The 21,295-nt window shown below is 42.4% G+C and overlaps 1 protein-coding gene across 3 annotated transcripts in view; it reads right to left on the minus strand.

Moving 5' to 3' along the window:
- The window catches only part of plppr2a (phospholipid phosphatase related 2a), a 49,186-nt gene that overhangs the window by 16,465 nt on the left and 11,426 nt on the right, over positions 1-21,295 (minus strand). For all 3 annotated transcript variants that reach the window (XM_023416371.2, XM_023416370.2, XM_023416369.2), the window contains exon 3: positions 5,866-6,054. In XM_023416371.2, the coding sequence (XP_023272139.1) occupies positions 5,866-6,054 (189 nt within the window). The remainder of the gene's footprint in view (positions 1-5,865; positions 6,055-21,295) is intronic.

Raw genomic sequence — 21,295 nt, forward strand, 5'->3', positions numbered from 1 at the left:
ATTGTGTGTGTGTGTGTGTGTGTGTGTGTGTGTGTGTGTGTGTGTGTGTGTGTGTGTGTAGGAAAGAAAAGAAAGAGGAGGTATGGATATGCAATAATGTGAAGAGAAGATGGACAGCACACGAGATTGAAACGCAAAAACTTAAGAGAGAGGAGACAGAGAGAGAGAGAGAGAGAGAGAGACACACACAAAGGCATTGATCCATGTCTGTGCAACTGGGCATGAATGTGAGAGTTTTCTTCTGGGGCCGGTGTGAGGTCATGGTTCTTCTGGGTGAGGGAGGCGTAGTTCAGTTTAATGTCAGTCTGACATCATGGCTGAGGATGTGAGGACAGGACACCTCTGAGGGGACAGATGGGACCCGTATAAAAACCACTTACTTAACTATGGATGGCATAGGATCATTGGTCATGGCTAATTCCTGGGTCGAAACCATTCACTCAAGACCTAGATGTTTTACTAATGTATGTATTTCCTTTTATAACAAACCATAAAATTATACACAATGTCATACAGTATAATTCAAGATGGGTTTTAAAGGTCCCATATAGTTTAAAGGTAGATGTCCATGTGTTTGATTATAGATCAGGTCTAGCTTCTATATTAATACTGTGAAAGTATCAAAGCCTCAGTCCACAGAGAAATGCACACAGCCTGTATTCGGAAACTGAGCCTTAAAACCAGCCGTCAGGATTTCTGTAACTTTGTGATGTCACAATAAAGCAGTCATCGCTCTCAGCTATACCCAAAGCCCCGCCCAGCCCTCAGAGCCTCCTCTCTTCTGATTGGCTCACTGACCTGTTGTTGCTAGAGCTCCAGAGAGACGCCTGAGAGAAGAGATGTCAACACTTCAAATAAAACACAGGAAAAGTGTCAAATACGGGACCTTTAACACCAGAAAATCCAATGAGGTTTGAGTTTAATGATTTTGTAACTAATTGATTTATTAACAATTTATTAATGATAGTAAATCATTAACTAATACTTTATAAATAAGTTATTTGCCACTGATAAGAATAACGTTTAGGTTGTGAAAAATAAAAAAAAAATCTCTCATTATTAAGTAAATTAAGTAATAAGTTGTTCTTATGTCTGACAGATTTGTATCTATTAAGCATGAGAGCAAGTTATTTTTTAACTTTAATCAGACATTGGCTTCACCTGGACAGCCAGTAGGAGTATAAATAAACTAAGCACAGTCTTTTTCACAGTAGATATGACCTGCCCTTGGATGTTGCACAGACTATACCTGCAGTTCAACTTTGATGAGTCAGAACAAAGCTGAAGGCTGACATTTTTTTTTCTATTTATTAAGCTAAGTATTCATCTCTCACAGCATGCGCCTTTTTATCTCAGTATGACTTCAGTCACATAAAAAGACTTTTTCTCCTCTTCATGGTGTAAAGAGCAGGAAGTGAGAATTTTCCTCCTGTGCGGATAAAATCTGTTTGATTCTCAATCCAGCTACAGGTTGCCACGGTTCACAGATAACATGTTAACTATGAGGTGAGACAAACATAGGCGTGAGGAGAGGTCAGAAAGGGCGAGGCATAAAAAAAAAAAAGTTTGAAAAGGTAGAGGAGGTGTCAATGAGAGTGGAGGCAATCTTGGCAGAGAGGAGTAGCGATGAATAGAACATGAAGGCAAAAAGGTAACTGTGGTTAAAATGCAGTGATGCGAGGAATGGGGAAGGTTGTGGAGAAAGGACAAGCGGCAGAAGTTAAGAGAGAGAGAGAGAGACAAGAAACACAAAATTGGATCAAAGGAAGGATTTACAGGGGAGCATGAACACACACTCGCACACACACTGTCAGATCGAATCTGTGCAAGATAAGTTAATTCATCCTAGACTTAACTGGCTTACAGGCTCCATTAGGCAAAACTTTCGAGATGTCCTCATAATGAACCAAACTCCAGTGTGTGTGGTTTTTTTTTTTGGAGAAGATTTCAGCGTTCCTGCAGATACAACAGTCGCCTTGAGGTAAAACCTGACAGTTTTCTACCAGCATTAATCTATTAATAACAAATGGGATGGATTTTAAAGTTCACTTGTTTTCTCCTCTAAACAAAAATATAATCATGAAGTGTAATTTTATCAACACCGAGATGTGTAACTTAGCTACAATTGCTCCAGTGAACTTACAGTCTCGTGATGGCCAGAATGAAGATCCGGCACAAATTTGATTTTTTGCAAGAGCTTGACATTTTTGTCCATTTGTTCTGTTTCTGCAAGTGATAAAAATCGAAATGATGCCAGCAATTTTTACCAGTTACACAAAATAATCCCACAATGAACAAACATTTAAGTCAAACTTAATTTCTCTCTGCTTCTCACCCCCAGCCTGTAAAAGACCCTCCTACAATTACAATGAATTTCAGGAGGTTAATGTGCCACAATTACGACTATAAATGGAAATCCTGGCAAGCTTAGTAACAGTAACTATAGGAGCCAAGAATTGGTAGTGTTCACTGGGTGGGAAGCCAGTGAGGGATCATGTGAGTGATGTAATTATTCAGTGCTCTCCTGAAGTCTTCGTGGAATGACTGTATTCAGTTTAAGGATAGATGGTGTTGTAAGCCATAGAGTTGTAAAACCCCCTGAAGCTAATTTGTGTTTTCAGGCCTTTTTTTTAAATAAAAGAGACTTTTCCTGACTTGACAAGTGCGAAATTTGTCAACCAGCCGCCAGGACTTCGTGTAACTTTGTGATGTCACAAAAAAGCAGTCACCGCTCTCGGCCATGCCCCAAGCGGCCGCCCACCATACGACCTCGCAGGATTTGGTTTCTCTGAGTGGTTTTACTTGAACTCTGCTATATTTTTTATTTGATCACTCAGAAAAAAGCCAGCCAATCAGAACAGAGGCTCAGAGCCTCCTCTCTTCTGATTGGCTCACCGACCTGTTGTCGCTAGAGCTCCAGAGAGAAGCCTGAGAGAGGAGATGTAAAACTACAGTGAGCTGGTTTTAGATATAAAATACGGGATCGTCAGGTATAGTATATTGTAAATCGTAAACTGTAGATACTAATAAAAGCACCTGTCCACATCCCTACTTAAACTGTTGGGTTATTATTTATTTGAAGTATTTACTACAAAACAGCGCGTATGTCGACCGACTTTAATAACTGAGAAGGTAAAAGTCAGTGAAGGAGAAGCTTTACAAAGGCTCATATACACAGATGCTATAATAAAAGTGACTAACACAGTGAGGTGGGAGGATGTCAGGTCCCTTGTCTTCTATTTCAGTCTCCAAGCAGAGAATTGGTTTCTTGCGCTGGAGCTTGTAAAAGTGATTGATGATTCTAATTAGATGTTCGGACCCCTACTGGGAGCAGACAGAGAGCTAGAGTGCCCTCTGTTGGGCTTGGAGGACTCTGGCACTGAATACCCTGGTGGCTGATTACCTACAATGACTCAGCCAGGCAGGGTCTCCTTATTTATACGGTCAGTTCATATAATCAAGTCCTGGCTGTACGACAGCAATAATACGATGGCCTTTTCTTGGATTCAGTGTTATCAAAAGGTGTTTAGAATTAAAAGACAGCCAAATTGTTCAAAACACAATGGTATAATCATGGTTGCTTGGCAACATAAATGCTACAACAGATCCAAAAATGGTGATCTAAAACCACAGAAAAGGTCACATTTCTTTTTGTATTAACGATGACCTGGCTTTTGTGCTGTGCAGCCACTTCATCACCAAACACTAGGCTCTGATTTGCTGCTCACTGGACAGAAAGAGATAGAGCTCCTCCGAAAAAACAAGCGGCAAATGGCAAAGCACATTCGCACCAGACTGGTTCTGTCACAGGGAGTTACTGCTGTGATTTACCTTACTGCTTGTTACACTCACCGAGGCCTCTGTCAGCACAGGTTAGAGCAGACTAGCTGGTGTAAGTAATGTGCTCTGACCCAGATCAAAGTATCCCAAAGTAATTTATCCTCAGCCAGGGAAGCTTTAAAGGTCTGCTTGCTTTGGTCTTGTGCGCAGAGCTAGGTGCTAAAGAGTGCAACTGCTGCACACATCAGCAATGTTAGAAATTATAACGTGATGGTGCAAGTTTTTTTAATTTAACTGTAAGAAAAGTACTGGTGGGGGGAGATCATGGGGGTAAATCATTGCATTTCATCAAAAAGCAAGACCCTCTCATCTCAAGATATTTATGGCAGACATGACACAAATAAATCCATCGTTCCATATTTTTATATTTATAAACTACGGTGACGAGACGGGCTGGGGCTAGCTGGTTAGCGTGCTAACTTCAGTGGAAAAAAGATGCGACAGAGTTAACATTAGCGTCACTTTCCACATCTGGAGACATCTCTTGTTGCGTAAGGGAATGAAGTTTGATGCTGAACTCGCAACGCTTCTTCTAGACTGGTAAGTAAACAGCCGTTAATGCTAACGTTAGCTATGTAGCAATAGCAAAACTTAGAAATAAATCAATAAAACGAAATAAAACTCCTCAACTAATAGAAAATATGACCCCTCCCCCTTTTCTGACTACCATCCACTCTCGAATCATTTCCATACGGTCCCTAAAACAATGCACTTGCACTTACTTATTCACCCAAATGGAGAAACCTTATCACTTAAACAAAACACTTTCAGTGATTTGCACCTATTAAATTACTACCCATGCACATTGTTTTGGTCCATTTCAGATGTAAACATATTCAAGCCCTAATATAACCTAATTAAACCAGATTTCCAGGGTGCACTGTGGCTGTGAGGAAAACTGTTCCCTGTTTATTCACATTATAACAACCTGCATCCTTCCTCCTCCCTCAACTGCTGCATGCAAACCGGATTTGTGTCTGTTTGTGCTGCTGTAAGATAAGTCTTGTCTTTGCTGTGGTTTGTTTTTTTGTTTTTTTTCTCTGTGCATGTAATCTGGTCCGGTTATTTGTCAGCTTTGTATTGTGGCTGTAGGCTGGTTCTGTCTGTGGTGTTCTGTGTTTTTTGGTTGTTTTTTGTTTTCTTTTTTTGTGGTCTTTTGGGGATGTGAGCTGTTCAGGTTTGTGTCTGTGCTCAGAGTCAGCAGTGCCAGGTGTTCAGCATTTCACGCTCACTGCCTTCCGTCTCACTTGGGGCTCAACAGCTAACCTCATACACACACACACACACACACACATATGCACACACATGAACACACACATGAACACACACCAAAAAAACAATAAATGCCCCCCCCCCCCAAAAAAATAACTGCCTGCCTTTGTGCTCATTGTCTCTTTTTCTCACCTATCATCTCAAGTTTTTCTTTTCCGACTGCCTGCCATTATCGCTCTGTCTGCACTCCTGCAAACTCCTGCTCTGTTTCTTTCTGTTGCTTTCTCTCTTGTTTGTCTCTTTGACTCTTTCTCTTCGCTTCTCTCTTTTTCTTTCTCTAATGACCTGTCTGCCCATTACCATTACATCTCTGTGTGGTTCGAGTTGATTTTAGCCAGCTCCTTTTCTCCACACACACACACACACACACACACACACACACACACACACACACACACACACATAAACACCTGCCTGTCAAGTAAGGAGGGGGTTACGTCCACACAGCTTGCCAATCTGCTCACTATATCCTTGGTGCAGTCACACACACCAGAGATGATTCATCATAAGACTGCACAAACTAATAAATCAGAAGAAGAGGTAGCAACAACCTCAGATAAACACGCCACCTCAACTTTGACAACTTCTTACTTTCAACTAAACCTCTTTCAATTTTCCTCACTCTTATTTTTTAGACACACACACAGAAAAACACACACACACACACACTTATTTCATGCACCTCAAAAGTACCTCCCTCCATTTCTTGACCTTTACTTCTGCACTTATAAATACACAACACACAACTCTTACCGTGAGCGTGGGGATGGCTGTGACGAGCGAGTAGATGAGCACCGGGGGGATCTTGCTGGTGTCATCAGGACCCGGGTAGGGCTTAGAGAAGGTTTTGTCGTAGCAGAAGAAACCCTGGACGTGCACGGGGAAGGTGTCTGTGTACTCGAAGTAGTAAGCCAGCAGCACCGTCCCAGCCATGATCACCAGCTGGAAATAGAACATTATCCCTCCGTTAGGAAGCCAGAGGACGAGAGGTGAAGCTGAAGAGGGAGAGGCGGAGGTGGTAGAGGAGGAGGAGGAGAGGAAGAGGGGAGAATCAAGTCCCTGTTCCCCTCAGCCACGGGGAGATACATAGGAATTACGGACCAAGAGAGAGACAGAGTGAGAGGTTCAGTGTTTGGAACAAGACAGAGAGAAAGAGAGAGAGAGAGAGAGAGAGAGAGAGAGAGAGATGACAAGACAAGAAAGAGAAAAGGTAATCTGCAAAAAGAGGATTTTCTCTTCAAGAGTAAAACAGAATAAAAGAGGGTGCCGCGGCACCACAAGCAGAAAAAACAAAGAATTGCTTAGGGAGCGAGTGAGAGCATTGGAGCGAGAGAAAGAGAGACAGCGAGAGAGAGAGAGAGGAAAGGAGAGAGGGAGGTGGGAGGGAGAGTAAGGGGGAGCAGCCTTTATGCTGCTAGCACTCATGAAATCTACTACAGTTGAGCTGTGGGTGTATTTGTGGATACTGTGTGTGTGTGTGTGTGTGTGAGTGTGTAGACTACATGAATGTGTGTGGTAAGAGCAGGTGCACAGGAGAGTAAAGAGTGTTTCTGCAGACACGTGGTCTTCACCATCAGCTGACATCTCAGATAAAAAGTTACATGACTAAAACACTCGTGCCAACTTCCACACGCTGCTGTATGGAGGTGGAACGATTATCACTTAATAAAACGGTGGCGTCTGGAGTCTGCCACCAGAATAGTCACACATTTTAACATAGTAATAATTCAATAAATTAATCAATCAAAAATGCGAGAAATTAGTATTTAAAATACGCATGAATGAATTACAATTAAAAGAAAACAAAACCAAACAACTGCCCATAATAAAAACTTTCAGTCTCAAATTGATGAATTATTTGAGTTGTAAAATTTCACACACTACTTTAATAAAGACGTTTGTGTGGCTCATTTAATGTGTTTACATTCTGTAATCACCTCCTCACAAAGTAGTTTTCATTGTTGTTATGAATCGATGCAGAATGTAATAATCTGCCTTTCTGTTCCTCTTATCTGACTGATATCAGCCTCTCTCTCCTCCTCACCTTTCTAACACCTGCATTCGGAGGCGCACTGTCAGGAGAGCCACACCACTCAAATGCTTAGGGTCCCCAAGGGGGAAAAGGGGGGCCTCCTAATGGCCCCTCATACTGGCACCTTTTGCAGTGACAACTATAAACCCTCCTTAAACCTCCCGTAAAGACACTATACTTTGGACTATTGTTGCCCCATAACCCCCTGAAGTGGGGCCCCTGAAGAAGTTATAGATCATGCAAATCTAACATTTTTTTTATTTATGCTGCTTCACATCGACAGAATTCAACAACAGCAGTAACAAAAACTCTGTGTTCAGGACTCAAGCTCACACCAATCAGATCTCCTGCTACTGTCTGGGTCGGACTGAATCTTTAGGTGGCAGACTCCCACAAAATACATATAAACACATGACAGCATAAAACACACCGACACGGATAGACAGAACAAAAACACAACAATGACAACAATGTGTTTCTTATACACACATCAAGCAGAGATCGATGGCTTCTCTTTCTCTCGTTTAGTTATTCCTCTGCCTCCTTTAGTAATAATGATACATGCAATGAAAGTAGTTTATTTGCCGTGATGGAGGTGAAGCTGGGTTAATTGGAGGCACTCCTCCATTTCCCTGCAGCTGCTGAGCAGCCAGGAAAAACCAGGGCAGCTGGGTGACTGGCTGTAACAAGAGGTGCAGACCTAAACCCACGGTTGGCACCAATACACAGTCCAGTTGGTAAGACTGCAGGCTGTAAACGCCCCCGCAACAGAAACCGTTTGCACCGATCCATTTTGAAAGAGCAACGGCCAATAGGGAAACTCCAGCTCAGTCACGTGGCATTGGGCTGACCAATGGGGGAACTATGATCAGTCAGTCAGTGAGGGACATTCACGATTATAGCGCTGGTCGAATCTCTTTACGCATAATTATTTGAGCTATTGTTAATATGAAGAACTTTTACAGTTGAGGGCTAATATAATTAATAAGCTGCTAATATTCCTTCTTTCTTCCTCTCACATGCACTGGTTCTTTTGAATGGACGGCACGTGATGCAACAGCAATTTATATTTGAAAACAAATGTTGGGAACGTGTGGAAACTGTTCGAGGTCACATCACTCTGACCAGAGACATAGCTCCACCCACATCTGTAACACCAACACATGACAAGCATCAAAACATACAGCAAATGTACTGTATGAATGTACAAGTGTGTACAAACTCCCACCAGCGTATACGTTACATTGAGCACGCACTTACAGACACGGGCTGGTGTATTCATAAACATTCCCATTTGTTTCTTTATTCGTATGAAATCAGCCTTCATCTGTGCCTCCCCTGAGGGAGACGTGTTTTTACTATCTGTGGTTGTCATGGTGAAGAAATGGCCAAGAAATCAGGCTTTTAATATTCTGTATTTTTAGTGCTTCTACATCAAAGTGTGTTTCTAAAGACAAGTCTTTATATAAGATTGATGTTGCACATTCTGACCAGAAATCATATTAACAATAACTGCTCGTAACTGTGTTTGCATTTTCTTTTGGATGTGGTGGGGAGACACACACACACACACACACACACACACACACACACACACACACACACACACACACCTGATGGGAGCTCTTTGGTGGGTTTGCTTGGGGCGAGAGGGGGTGTTTGATATGTGTGACTCATGAAGCCTTCCCTTGTTGTTCTGCGTGATAACGCGGCGCTCCTCCCCTGCATTTACCCGGCGTATTGTGACCGGCTCTGACTCATGCTTGTGATTGCTAAACTGAAGGAACTGCGCTAATCCACGAGGCCCCTATAAAAAATTTGCAGCGTACTTATAGTTCAGCTGTTTACATGCCTCCTTAATTTGCTCTGAGAACCATGAAAAGGACAAAAAAATAAAATAAAAATTGAAGCATGTGTCTCTCGGGGAGAGTTTTGCCTCGAGCTCCTGCACATTCGCAGGTCAGAGTTCATATTGTTGAACTTTAACCAGCAAATCCACATGTCCAGCCGATACAAGCTTTCGCTTTTCAGCGAGTCATCTCTTGTGATTTTGGCTTTTCCTCATTTTAGATCAAATGACGCTAAAAAATATTAAATAAATAAATAAAAAAAACTACAAAAGTCAAATGTTACTGTACAATAACACGGTGCGTAACACGGTCGTGAGTTACTTTCACCACACCTAACATGTCTGCGGATTCACAAACTCTCAACTAAACAGTGGTGATGGTACAGATTATCCAGCTGTTGGCATTGCTGCTTCACATGTGGGTGACAGCAGTTTATTCACACCCCGACAAACTTCCCTGCTCTCCCCTTTAGCGCTCCATCACACTCCTCTTCCCACTCGCACTAAAGAGGCTGCATATTCTTCTCTTCCCTTTGTTCTTTCTCTACCTCTCCTCAAAAAAAAAGAGCTGCCAATGATAGAAAAGGGGACAGGCATCAGAGTAAGGAACCCACCTCACTCTGACCTATTTTAGCGTGGAGATGGAAGGGCAGATCAATAGCAAAAGACGGAGCCGCGGCTCGTCAAGATGAAAGGTCACATTAAGACAGGTCATGTTGGGGAGCTGTCACAGGGAGACATGGGGCCGCTTGTTATGAGCGTGTGAAGACTGAGGAGTGTCTTCCTCTATTTTCAACCTTCAGAGGATGTCATCATCCCCCTCTGAGTCTGCCTTCACATCACCGCTTTGAAAATGTACTTTATTCCTGTCAGATTACTGAGCCATTACCACACTTCGCCTCATTATGGGCTGACATAAAAACCGCCTCAGTTATTCCAGGTATCAGGATATTGTGAACAAGCCTCAGTTCCTTCCACACGCCGTGGGTAAGTGGAACAAGTCAGACAGGAAATTAGCTTCTCATTGATTTCTGTGAGGCAGTATGAAAAGTGTTCATCAGAGATAAGGCGGGAGCTTATCTGGTCCTCATGAGTGATCAATTATGAATGAAAAGACAATGGACATTAATTACATGCATGTACTTCAAACTGAATTACCTTCAGTTGGGTAATTTCATTTAAGATACTTTAATGTATCGCAGAGAGAAACATTTAGGTCTACTACAGCTACACTTGTTTGACAAGTTACAATTACTTATTTAATAAGGTTCTGCATATTAATGCTCTGAATATATGTTTCTCAAAACGAGCCCACAAATGTCACCATGTTCACCGCACTGATGGAAGATCGGAAGTTGTTGCTTTTGTCAGTGGGTCTAGATGTATAATACAGAATGAATCCAACTTTATTTGGAGCAACAAAAACTTCATTTTCGTCATCACAATGGGGAACAGACCCCGGGTGGATGTTTCCCCAGACAATATTCTTGGTGTAAAAACAGAGTATGGGAGAATTAACTGGCTTCTGGAGAAATGGCGGTGAGTTTCATGATCCCAGAGTTGTGAAACATGTACAACATAATAGAAGATATCACCAAGTGACCTTGAATATCTGCAGGAAAAGTCATGACCATCCATTCTAGAGTTTGTTAGTTATAGATATTTCACTCAAAATGTCTTTATATGATTTTGTGCCAATCCATCCAACAGCTTTCATGATGCGTGGTCGGTGGAAACAAATTTGATATTTGATATTTCAGTCTGCACCAAAGTGGTGTATCAATACACTGACCAACCGACTGACTATCTGACATTTCCTTATCATAATTTGGTGCATCAGCCTACATGCAAACATTAACATTTACAACAACCAATCATCACCCAAATACAAAGTCTTGGTGCAAACAGCACAATGATAATGTTTGAACTTTAAGAGCCAATCCTGGCTCAAAGGCGACAATCACGTGATCCAAGTCAAACAACAGGACGAAGCCGCCACCTGTTGACTCTGATGTACGTTTGTATGTGTCACTGTCACTGAGTCTCCGATGCCTCATCAAGTTCAGCAGGAACACAGAGGCCAAACGTGTGAAGACCTCACAACAGACAAATCGAGTCAAGAAAATGTACCTCAAGTTGCAGAATATGTTTCTCTGAAAGGGCACAGCATTCAGCAGGTACTCACCCTCTGAGCACCATCACATTCCCAACGGCCCTCCACCATGAGATTCTGCCCTTTTCTCAGATGACTATCCTGTTTTACTTGATATCTGTATGTGTGACAATAGAAATGTCAGTGTGTGTCTCTCTTTTAACTGCTCCATGCAGCGCCCTCCCCTCGTTCCCCCTCCCCTGCCTTTAAAGAGAGCACTGCTCAAAGACCCAGCCTCTTCTCCTGTTTCCTCTCTCTCCATTATAATTTAACCTCCCAAAGGTTTCCCAGGTGTTCCTGTCTCTCTGTATTTCTCACTCATCCCTCTAACATTTGTTTCACTTTTCCCCCCTTGCCTTCCATCAAACACACATTTTTTTTCTTTTTTACTTTTGCTGAATATTTCACATCTGAACCTCTGAATTTCAGCATCAAGCTGCCGAGCTGACACGCCGGGCCCAGTCGTAATGACTGTGATGCCAAGAGGCAGCGAGAGTTTACAACAGCAGTGACACCGAGCCGACTGAAAACACGGCACAGATAGATGGAGAGCATTTTTGGGAACGCTTTGGGAACGAGTCCAGGGAACAGCAACAGCCGACGGCGTGTGAAGGACCCACAACAGTGAGCTCAGAGCTGCTCCTGGAAATACGATCTCCGTCCCTCCCTCCCTCCCTGAACCTGGATGAAAAAAAGTGCTGTCCTTGCACAAATTCAGGTCATAATCTTTTTCTTCACAAACAGGGACTGACAGCTTCACAGCGTTGGCCATACTTGATGAAATGTATTCATACTTTATTAACGTGAAGGTAAGTTCATGTAAAGATGAACATGTATCTACACATATAGAGCCGTGTCTTTTATAAGAGTGTTATCACTGCACTTGAAAGCTAGAGATATTGGTTTGTGCAATTCATTGGCTCTTTGCAGAATGATTCAGTTTTAAATCCACATATACAGAAAATGTCTGTCTGTAACAACAACTTAGTCGTCCCTGTGGCAACATTGGCGAGTTGATTTTGACGTTAAAACTATGTAAAATTCATGTAAAACTCGTTCATGCCACTCAGTGTGGAACCGTAGTGTCATGCTCTGCCCCGGAGGTGTCGACTATAATGTTTATTTCCTGTTTTATTTTGAAATATCTCACGTTGTGTGTCCATAGCTCTCCCAACGTTGTGATTGTCTGCCCCGCCCAGATGTGTTGCACCTGTGTCATCTACCCTTGATTCTCTCATGTATTTAAGTCTCTGTTAGTTCGTCTGTTGTGTTCCAGGACCTTGGATTCTTTGCCACCCCAAATTGGATTTTGTTTCACCTGCAAAATAAGACTCTTAAGTTTTTTTTGTCAAATAAATCTCTGAACGGTTGCAGGACAAAGCTAAGTCTCTGCAGATTTATTTTTCCAGCGGACATGTTTACCAAGTTCACATATAAGTTTAGCACGTTACCACGCTAACACACTTACCAGCACTTAACACGCACAGTATTGCAGTATTTGCTGAACAAATTTTGACCTGATGATGGCGCTAGATGAAAATCATCCTGTGGGTACCATGAATGTCTTTACTAAATCTCATGCCAGTCCAATCTATAGATGCTGAGATATTTCACCGTGAACTAAAATCAACCTGCTGGAGATGCTACAGGAAAAGTCAGAGGATCACCAAGGTCATTAGGACCCATCATCTGGGGACAATGAATGTCTTTACACAATTTGTGCAAATCCAACAACTGAATAAAGGATACAGGATGAACTTTGATCTGCATGTGGCGCTCGATGAAAAGTGGGTGAAAAGGGGTTTGCCCAAGTCATTGGGATTCATCCTCTGAGGACCATGAATATCTAAACTCAATTTCATGACAATCAATCTGACAACTGTCGAGACCGTTGAATCAAAAGGTAAAAAATATCAACTTCACGTCGGTGCGAGGGAAAAAGTCAGAGGATCACCAGAGTCAGTAGCATTAATCCTCTGGGGAACATGAATTCAATGCCGATCCATCAAATAATTGGTGAGAGATTTCAGCCTGGAAGAAAGTGGCGGACTCAACAACAGACTGACACTGCCAACAACTCTGGATCCTTGTCTTCCCATAATGCAATTTCATATTGTCTTTCTGTCAGCCCCTCCCTGCTGCTCACGTCTTTCAAACTCTACAACGCAGGTGCGAACGCAGGTATCACATTACAGCATTTCCTCCAGGTTTGTAAGTTCAAGCCTGACATATCACTGATGACATCAGACATTCAACACTCCTCACAAGTCATCAGTGGTTATACTGATTATAGTGCATCAATATAAACAAAGAGATATTGATAAAATTGGTGTCTACTACATTACCCAGAGCTTCTGCTTCTTCTTGCAAAAAAAATGATTCTGCTGCTCATCCTGGCTTTGATTTGTGCGTTTTGTTTTTCTTTATCAAAGACAAAAAACATCAGCCTTTCAACGCCACTGCCACTGTCAATTAGAGGCATCGCTCAGTTTGTGCTGGAGGTACACTGCCCTCTTCCTGTGTGCTGCTATAATCAATCAAATGGATTTACCACAAAATGCAGCACCGTCGCTGCAGCTCTTCCCCCTCTGGTAATCCCCTCTGATCATAATCTTCTAAAGTTAAAATAGTAGATATTTATTCATACAAAATGTTCCTTTTTGCATCTTTACAACATAGACCTCCAACAAGATACTGTATGTAACAGCCACAAAGCTCTAACAAGGGTCAAAATGTCTGTCTTTCTGTGTTGTTCTCTTTCTCCCTTCGCTCTCTCTGGAGGTTTCGCTCGTGTCCCTAGACGCTGTTAAAGCTGTGTTGCCTGAAAGAGCAGTTTTGTGTTTTACGGACGGAGGATTTAGAGCAGAAGGGCGACGAGGCACAGGGGTCCACCGTCAGACACATGCTGTCCATTAAGAGGCCTGCCATCAACACACGCTACACTGCACCTGGCCGGCACGACGGGAGTCCTGGATGAGGAAGAGGAAGCCCAGAGGAGGGACGGAGGCAGGAGGGGATTGAAAAAAGAATGAAAGAAGGCAGAGGGTTCAAAAGGGAAGAAGAGATGAGAAAGAGAAGAGAAAATAAAAGGGAGCCTGTGAAGAAGAGAGACTGCAAGGACAGGAGAGCGTGGAGGGTAATTGTGTTGCAGGTAAAAAGAGAGAGAAGCGGAGGTGCTGGGGAACAGGTGCAAAGCTCGGGGTGGTGGCCGAAAAACTTTTAACACCTCCTCCTCTGTTCCATTTTCTTCTTCCTCATTTTCCTCTTTTGTCGCCTGTTATTTCTACACAGGCCTCCGCTTCTCTGTCTCGTCAGCGTCGACAGCATCAGAGGCGATGACCGTGATTCAGCTTGTAGAAATGTCAGACACGAAAATGGATGTGTCATTGGTGGCTCACCCCATGCCACGGACTGACCGTAGAGTCACATTATGAAAAGTTGTGTAATGTTGACCGCACCCTGGTGATCTGAACTGTGTTGCACGTGCATTAGGTTTCCGCCAGTTACGGCGCTTTAAATCAGGTATAACCAATATTTTACACTAACAATAACAATGTGAAAAGTGTCGCTCGTAGTGATGAAAACACAAATAATTACCACCTGAATCTTCAGTTCCCCTTCAGCTCATTGTCCAGCTGTCTGTAACTTCACTGTTCTGTTTCACTCTCACACTGTTGGTTTTCGGACACAGCAGGAAACTATTTTCAGCAACAAAAGAAAAGCTCTAAAAATCCACTGTACGCTACCTGCTCAGCTCCAAACAGCAGACACAGTTAGAGACTAGTTGGGGAACATAGTGCAGCATTTAGCAGCTAATGAGCCTGATATTTTCCTCGGGAGTTGGCGGAGAACAAAAACAGTGCTGGATTTACATTCAGCAGGTAGCTTAACCATGACTCAAAACGAATATTAATGTTGTTACATGACCGCTGGATTCGGTTCATCATATCAAATTGAAAGGTGGTCTCTATTATAGCAGGTTAATTTGGTACTAATTTTAAACACATTCATTTAATTAATTAATTCTGGTTTATTACAACTATATTATTAATACAAATATGACATATGTGTAGTGTGTGCATGTACACATGTATGTTTTTATGTGTCTGTGTTAGTGGCAGACACTGCAGCTCCTCTCTACTTAAACATGTCAACAACCCTCAACAACAACAGAGTTATTCAGTGTTAAGGCGGAGAGACATAAACACGCTGTGACAAACTGCACGGTGCAAAAACACAATAAATTATTGAACCACTTGGTGTATCTGGTTTCCTCTGCTACATAATCCGGAAAAACGTGGTTGATCTTTGAAGACTGACCTTGTATTGTTTTATAGTGGGTTGGAGACTGTTTCCTCAACTAGGTTTAAAGCCAAAAAAACTCCTACCTACCAACACACTGCCAGTGCAACCACCATCAACCACCCACACATTGTACTCCCACTGCCATGTTCCAGTTCTCGTCTCTTCCTTTTCATTAAAGGCCCCGTATTGTATAAAGTGAGACTTCCATGTGATTATAGAAGGTCTAGGTTCTATATTAATACTGTGACTGTATCAAAGCACTCAGTCCACAGAGAAATGCACACAGCCCTTATGTAAGTTTAATAGTTTATAAAACGTGAGTTTTGAGTTTTATTAAGTGACAGTAGTAGGCTGCTTTCCGTTACCTGTGGTTTGACCGGCTATATGTCACTCAGAAAACAGTCAGTCAATCAGTCAATCAGAAGAGAGGCTCAGAGACCAGAGCTCCAGAGATGTAAAACTACATTGAGGTGGTTTTTCATAACCACGAACGTTTCCCTTTTAAGGATTCGGAAAACTTCAAATAAAACGCAGGAAAAGTGTAAAACGCGGGACCTTTAAACAAAAGGCAAGTCTTGACAAAGTTCTACAAACAGGAGGATTTCTGTCATCGTAAAGAGGGTTATTTCGTGTGAACTGGAAACTGACAGGCAGTCACTGCTAATTACAGCTGCACAGCAGGAGTAGCTCACTGGTCTGAACTGATCTCTAATCTGTCATTCTAAATACAGCAGAGGCTCCCTGTTGGGACTCCTCTTTCAGTTGCCGGTCCTCTTGCTAGGTATAAGGCTACACCCTGTGACCTGTGACCTCTGGACAGTTTTTTCGGCGGTGTTTGCGAATAGCGAATGAAATGACAAAAAAAACCACAGGGGATTGACATCTGCAGAGTCGAGCGGACTCAGGTGATGATGATGATGAGGTGAGTTAGCGGGTAGCTCCTGCACATAGCGGAGCATTTAGCAGCTAAAGAGACAGATATTTGCCTCGGGAGATGGTGCAGATGAAAATAGAGCAGATTTTTTGTGTTTGATTTAGAAAAAAACTGATAGATAGATAGAGAATTTGAATGTTACCGCACTTTTAATTCAATAAACCAAATGTGAGAGTTTGTACCCCATGATTGTCCTAGATCCAGATGTGGATTAAAAATGTAAAAACTGAAATTCCTGTGCAGCTGCGTTGAGACCCTTCATCTAATCAATGTTCAAAACCCATGTAATCACTTGACAATTGTGGAAGTAGTCGAGTACAAGTAATTGACTTCGAGCCTATTCTGAGAGCCAATGATTGAGCAGCCTCCATCGATCTGTACACACTAGCTTCTCATTGATTTTGTCTTAATGCATGTGATCTGCCCAGCGTGGCTCCGAGAAGGCCGTTGGGTTTATCAATATTTGATTCACGCTGAAGAAATCTAATGTTCTTGTTTTGTCTTTGATAACAGCACATGACTTTCTTACGTTAGTGTATTCAACCTTTTCATATTGGCATGTTGCTAACAATGTTAACAATGATGTCTGGATCACCATCCATCCTCTTTAGGTTTTTGGACCCTTATGAATCTGTAAAGGGACGTGTGACTGCATTTGTACTGTGATGTCTCAGGAAAACAAACATATTGCCATTCTTTCAAAACTGCTGTTTTCTTCGTACAACTCTTTTAACTGCACCGTCGCTCTCTATATTGATATCTTGCTCAAACGATGACAAACAGCTACATTAAAAACAATAATGTCTGGAGCTGGCTCGCGCAGCCAATCTATACAAGTTCTCTGACAGAGCAGAACATGATAAATAGGCCTGGGAAGCTGAATAAATGGTTTCCACATGAAAATGACCCTGAAAGGTTTGTCAGTTGTTTTCAAGAGAATGAAAATAAGAGGAAGTTAGAAGAGTATTTTATAGACTATAAAAGTTTAGATGGAGTCCTTAAGTGTGAAAAATGTGAAGGAACGGGAGTTGGAATAAGAAAGCAGCAGCGCCAATGGTGCACTCTCAGAGCTGTTGGAGTCCCAGCAGCAGGAGAAAGAGAAGAAAGAACAGGGGGAAGAAGAGGTGTTCGGGGAGCGGGTGAGAGGGTGGGAGGATGATGGGAGCAGGGTGAGATGGGGTGAGTGAATGAAAGGGAAGAAAGAGGAGGAGGACTGGCAATGGAGAGGGTTGCTGCAAGAGTTTTTGGCGCCCGCGTTTCTGCGAGTGAGAGTGTGTTCATGGGCAGGTGAGGTGAAAACAGACATGGAGAGGGCAGGGGAGAAAAGGAGAGTGGGAGCTTTTGTGCTGTATTTATTCGAGGCTGAAGGGAAAGGAGTGTCCAAAGGGAACCGGAGAAAAGAGATGAGAGGAGCATTGCTTTAATCATCCTCCAGTCCATGCCCCCCTCCTCCATCCTAAAAACACCTCTCATGTTGCTCTCATTTCATTTCCTGCCAGCCACCACGTATGCTGCTGCACAATGGTCTTTCAACAGATAATATGGTATAATAAAAAGAATACAAGCTAAAACACTGTTGGGGATCCACCTCTCTGCATGGCTTCAATGCGGTCAGATACACACCCCTGCAGTGCACGCAGCACCATGGGGAAACCCTGTGCATGCACATTACAGAGATTACACTGCAGCAAAACAGCTATTACTGGCCCACTACCTGCCCCGAGCTGCAAACTCCTTTGTCTGCCAAGTCATACAGTGTGCAATCTGTGTATTACTCACTCCCCATGAATAAGTAATGTCGGAGAAGTAGCCAGAGTACAGAGCAGCGGTTAAAAGAGCAGGGGAGGAGGGGGTTCGGGTGATGTTTTTGTTGATGAATTGTCTGAATGTTTCTTTTTTTCCAAGCTGAAAACCATTATAGATGGATGCAGCCAACACGGAGCTGCCTTAAAACATAAATCTGTTGATATTCTGCTTTCCTTTATTCTTTTTACTGTCAACAAATTCCACAAAAAACAAGAATGAATCGGTTCTACCAACAAGTATTGTCTGTGTAGTCAAAGCCTGCTCTGAGTCATAGAGCTTATTGTCGTCCAAAAACTATTAAAACCACACTGTTCCTTCATTACCAAGCACACACACACACACACACACACACACACACAAACACAGTCCCACATACACAGTCCTATTGCCTTAGCTACTCATTCACTCTCCAAACATGTATTAATCCGAAGCTGAATAAAGTCCCAACCAAACACTGTTTCGTCTGAGTAACACGATTTTCTGTGGGTTGGTAACGACACGCGACGCCTTCACATCACATGCTGTTATTTGACCCATTATTAATATAGAAAACATGGATTAGTGCGGCTTTAAAATTTCACAACTTCACAAAAACAAGGTGAGAAAGAGAAAAAAAAGGTAGATTAAGAGACTTGAGTATTGTTGGCTTTCCGCCCTTGTGACACCTAAGTTCTGCAAAACTGTGGGTGTGTCGCTTTGAGTGACAGATGGGTGAGAATACGCTTGCCACAAACCGGCATGCACTGAAGTCTCAGCTCCTCACACGCCCCACCTCTTTGCCAATTTTTGAACAACTGCAAACAATTCTTCCTGGAAGTGAAAAGTGTAAGTGTGGTGAGACAAACTACATAGTATAGTAAAATGTGCTTTGTTTTCATAAAGCCAAAGGCTGTTCGGTTCTCACCATACAGTAAAACCAGCAAACTCGAAATTATCAGCTGACAGCAGATCTATGTAAAAGCTAAGTTAAGAGAAGAGAAGGCGTTTTCAGGTGACGCAATATGTGATAAATAAAAAAAAAAAAGAGTTTTGCTGATAGAGGAGATTATATTCAGGAAGGACAAGGACACTCTGCTTATTATTAATCAGTGTGCAGGTCTGATAGTCTCTTAGACTTGTTATGCATCGCGGCATCAATTCGAAGCTGCCACACAGCATCGTATAGTCGGCCCCGCTTATGATGTTTACCAGCTGGAAACCAAAGAAAAATCTGCTCCTGTCACATCTCGTATAAATTGCTTGATCACACCTCAGAGATGCTGCATATGCATGTGTTCTGGGTTCCACGTGTGTCTTTTTATTTCAGTAGATGTGCATTTACCCTGATATATGATGAGAGCGTTCGCGTGTCAGACACCAACATCTGTACGTTCGGCCGACTGGATGTGTGACTGATTGTGTGGGGGAGGGGTCTTCGTCAGACTTCCTGTGACAGGTTTAAAGCTACCAGAGTGTTACCCACCATTAACACACTGGCCTATTTATAGAGACAGAACAGGAACCAAAACACTCCGCTTCGCTCACCGTCTAATCTCTGCATGTTGCTCAGGTGTTAATGAGGCCTGTGAGCCTGTGTGTGCATTTACGATGCAGACACTCATGAGAGAGATTCTGCTTTTCTCAAAGGGAATAAAGTGAGAAAATAAGTAATGATGCAGTGTCAAATCTCTTTATTGATAGACGAAGTTCAAAAGTATATGAAACACTCAAAAGCCTGAGAACAGTGTCAACTGTTTCTACTGAGGGAGCTTCAGCTGCGTTACAGCAGTGCCCTCTGGTGGAGAGATGGCAACAACTCTTCTCCGTCACTATGCTTTATTTCCTAAATGATATGAGAGTAATGCTGCACTAATCCATGCTCACTTCTGTAAAAATGCTCCTGGACCAGTTTAGAAAAGAAAAACACCGGCCAACAGATTTAAACATTTTCCAAAACTACAAATCATAGAAATGTTGATGATGACGTAAGATCATTTTATGTTGTCAAGATGCACCTGAGGGAACAGGAGGATTAAGATGTCGGCTGCTCCTATGTGGTTTTATTTAGATAATGACAATGGAAAAGATCACACCCACACTAAACCAATTAGAGAGCACATGATGAAGTGATCTGCATCATGGGAGATTGAGTGTTTGAGACATCTTTAAGTTCATTGCCCCACCTTATACAAAAGCTTTTAAACACTCAGGCTCGTGATTTAAAGGGAATGCATGAAAATGATTGGGGAGGGGAGGGGAGGGGGTGAATCTTTCATTTCATAAAAGAAAAGTGAGGCCGTCCCTGGCCACATTTATATTTTCTCCCCCCAGTTTCTCAAAATAATTCATGAACGGCAAAAACGAACAAAAAGGTGAAAATGCAGCAACTCTTTAGAATTACATGATGCACGGTGCCAAGTCATGTGTCCTGCTGAGGTGGAGATGTTTACTTTAGATTCCTGTCTCTGAGTGCAGCATTAAATAAAGATGAATTACATTCTGCATTGTTTCCCGTGAACTCCTTGCGTATGAATCTGGCGAGAGAGCGGCGGACTCTGCCTCTAACAAGAGACATAACAACATAATGTAAATACATTTAACGGCTGATGCTGATCAATATAAAACTTTAAATGTTATCAAAAATGAGGTCTGACGTCATGAAAATCTTAAGCATTATAACTTTAAGGACTTCTATGGCATATGGACTTTCTGTTTATTGTAACTGGTCTTGAGGCCAAGAGTTAAAGCTGCAGCCTGAATGGTGTGCCAAATTGTAACACGGGTCAAAAGGTCACATCAAACAGCCCCGAGTGTGTCACATGATCATGGCGGCCGCCTGTATGCGGAGCTGCGAGAGGAGCTGTAAAAAGTGTTTACAGTGTTGGAATGGGGCTTTATGTTCGCCCCTCCACTGGTCTGGATAAGTGTCTAATCAGAGACTCCTCACAACAGACAGCTGCATTCTCCATTACAACTCTTCACTGAAGCACACATTGATTAGCTTTAAACAGAAATTACTTTTAAACTGCAAATTTGCCAGCGTGTCCCCAGATGGGAGAGAACAAATGCACTTTTTTTTCTTTTTTTTTTTAGGGTGAAGGAAACAGCAAGCAGAAAAAAAATATC

Source organism: Seriola lalandi, unplaced genomic scaffold, assembly GCF_002814215.2.
Source record: "Seriola lalandi dorsalis isolate HSWRI2012SDOR001 ecotype SW California unplaced genomic scaffold, Sedor1 jcf7180002054563, whole genome shotgun sequence".
Lineage (NCBI taxonomy): Eukaryota > Metazoa > Chordata > Actinopteri > Carangiformes > Carangidae > Seriola > Seriola lalandi.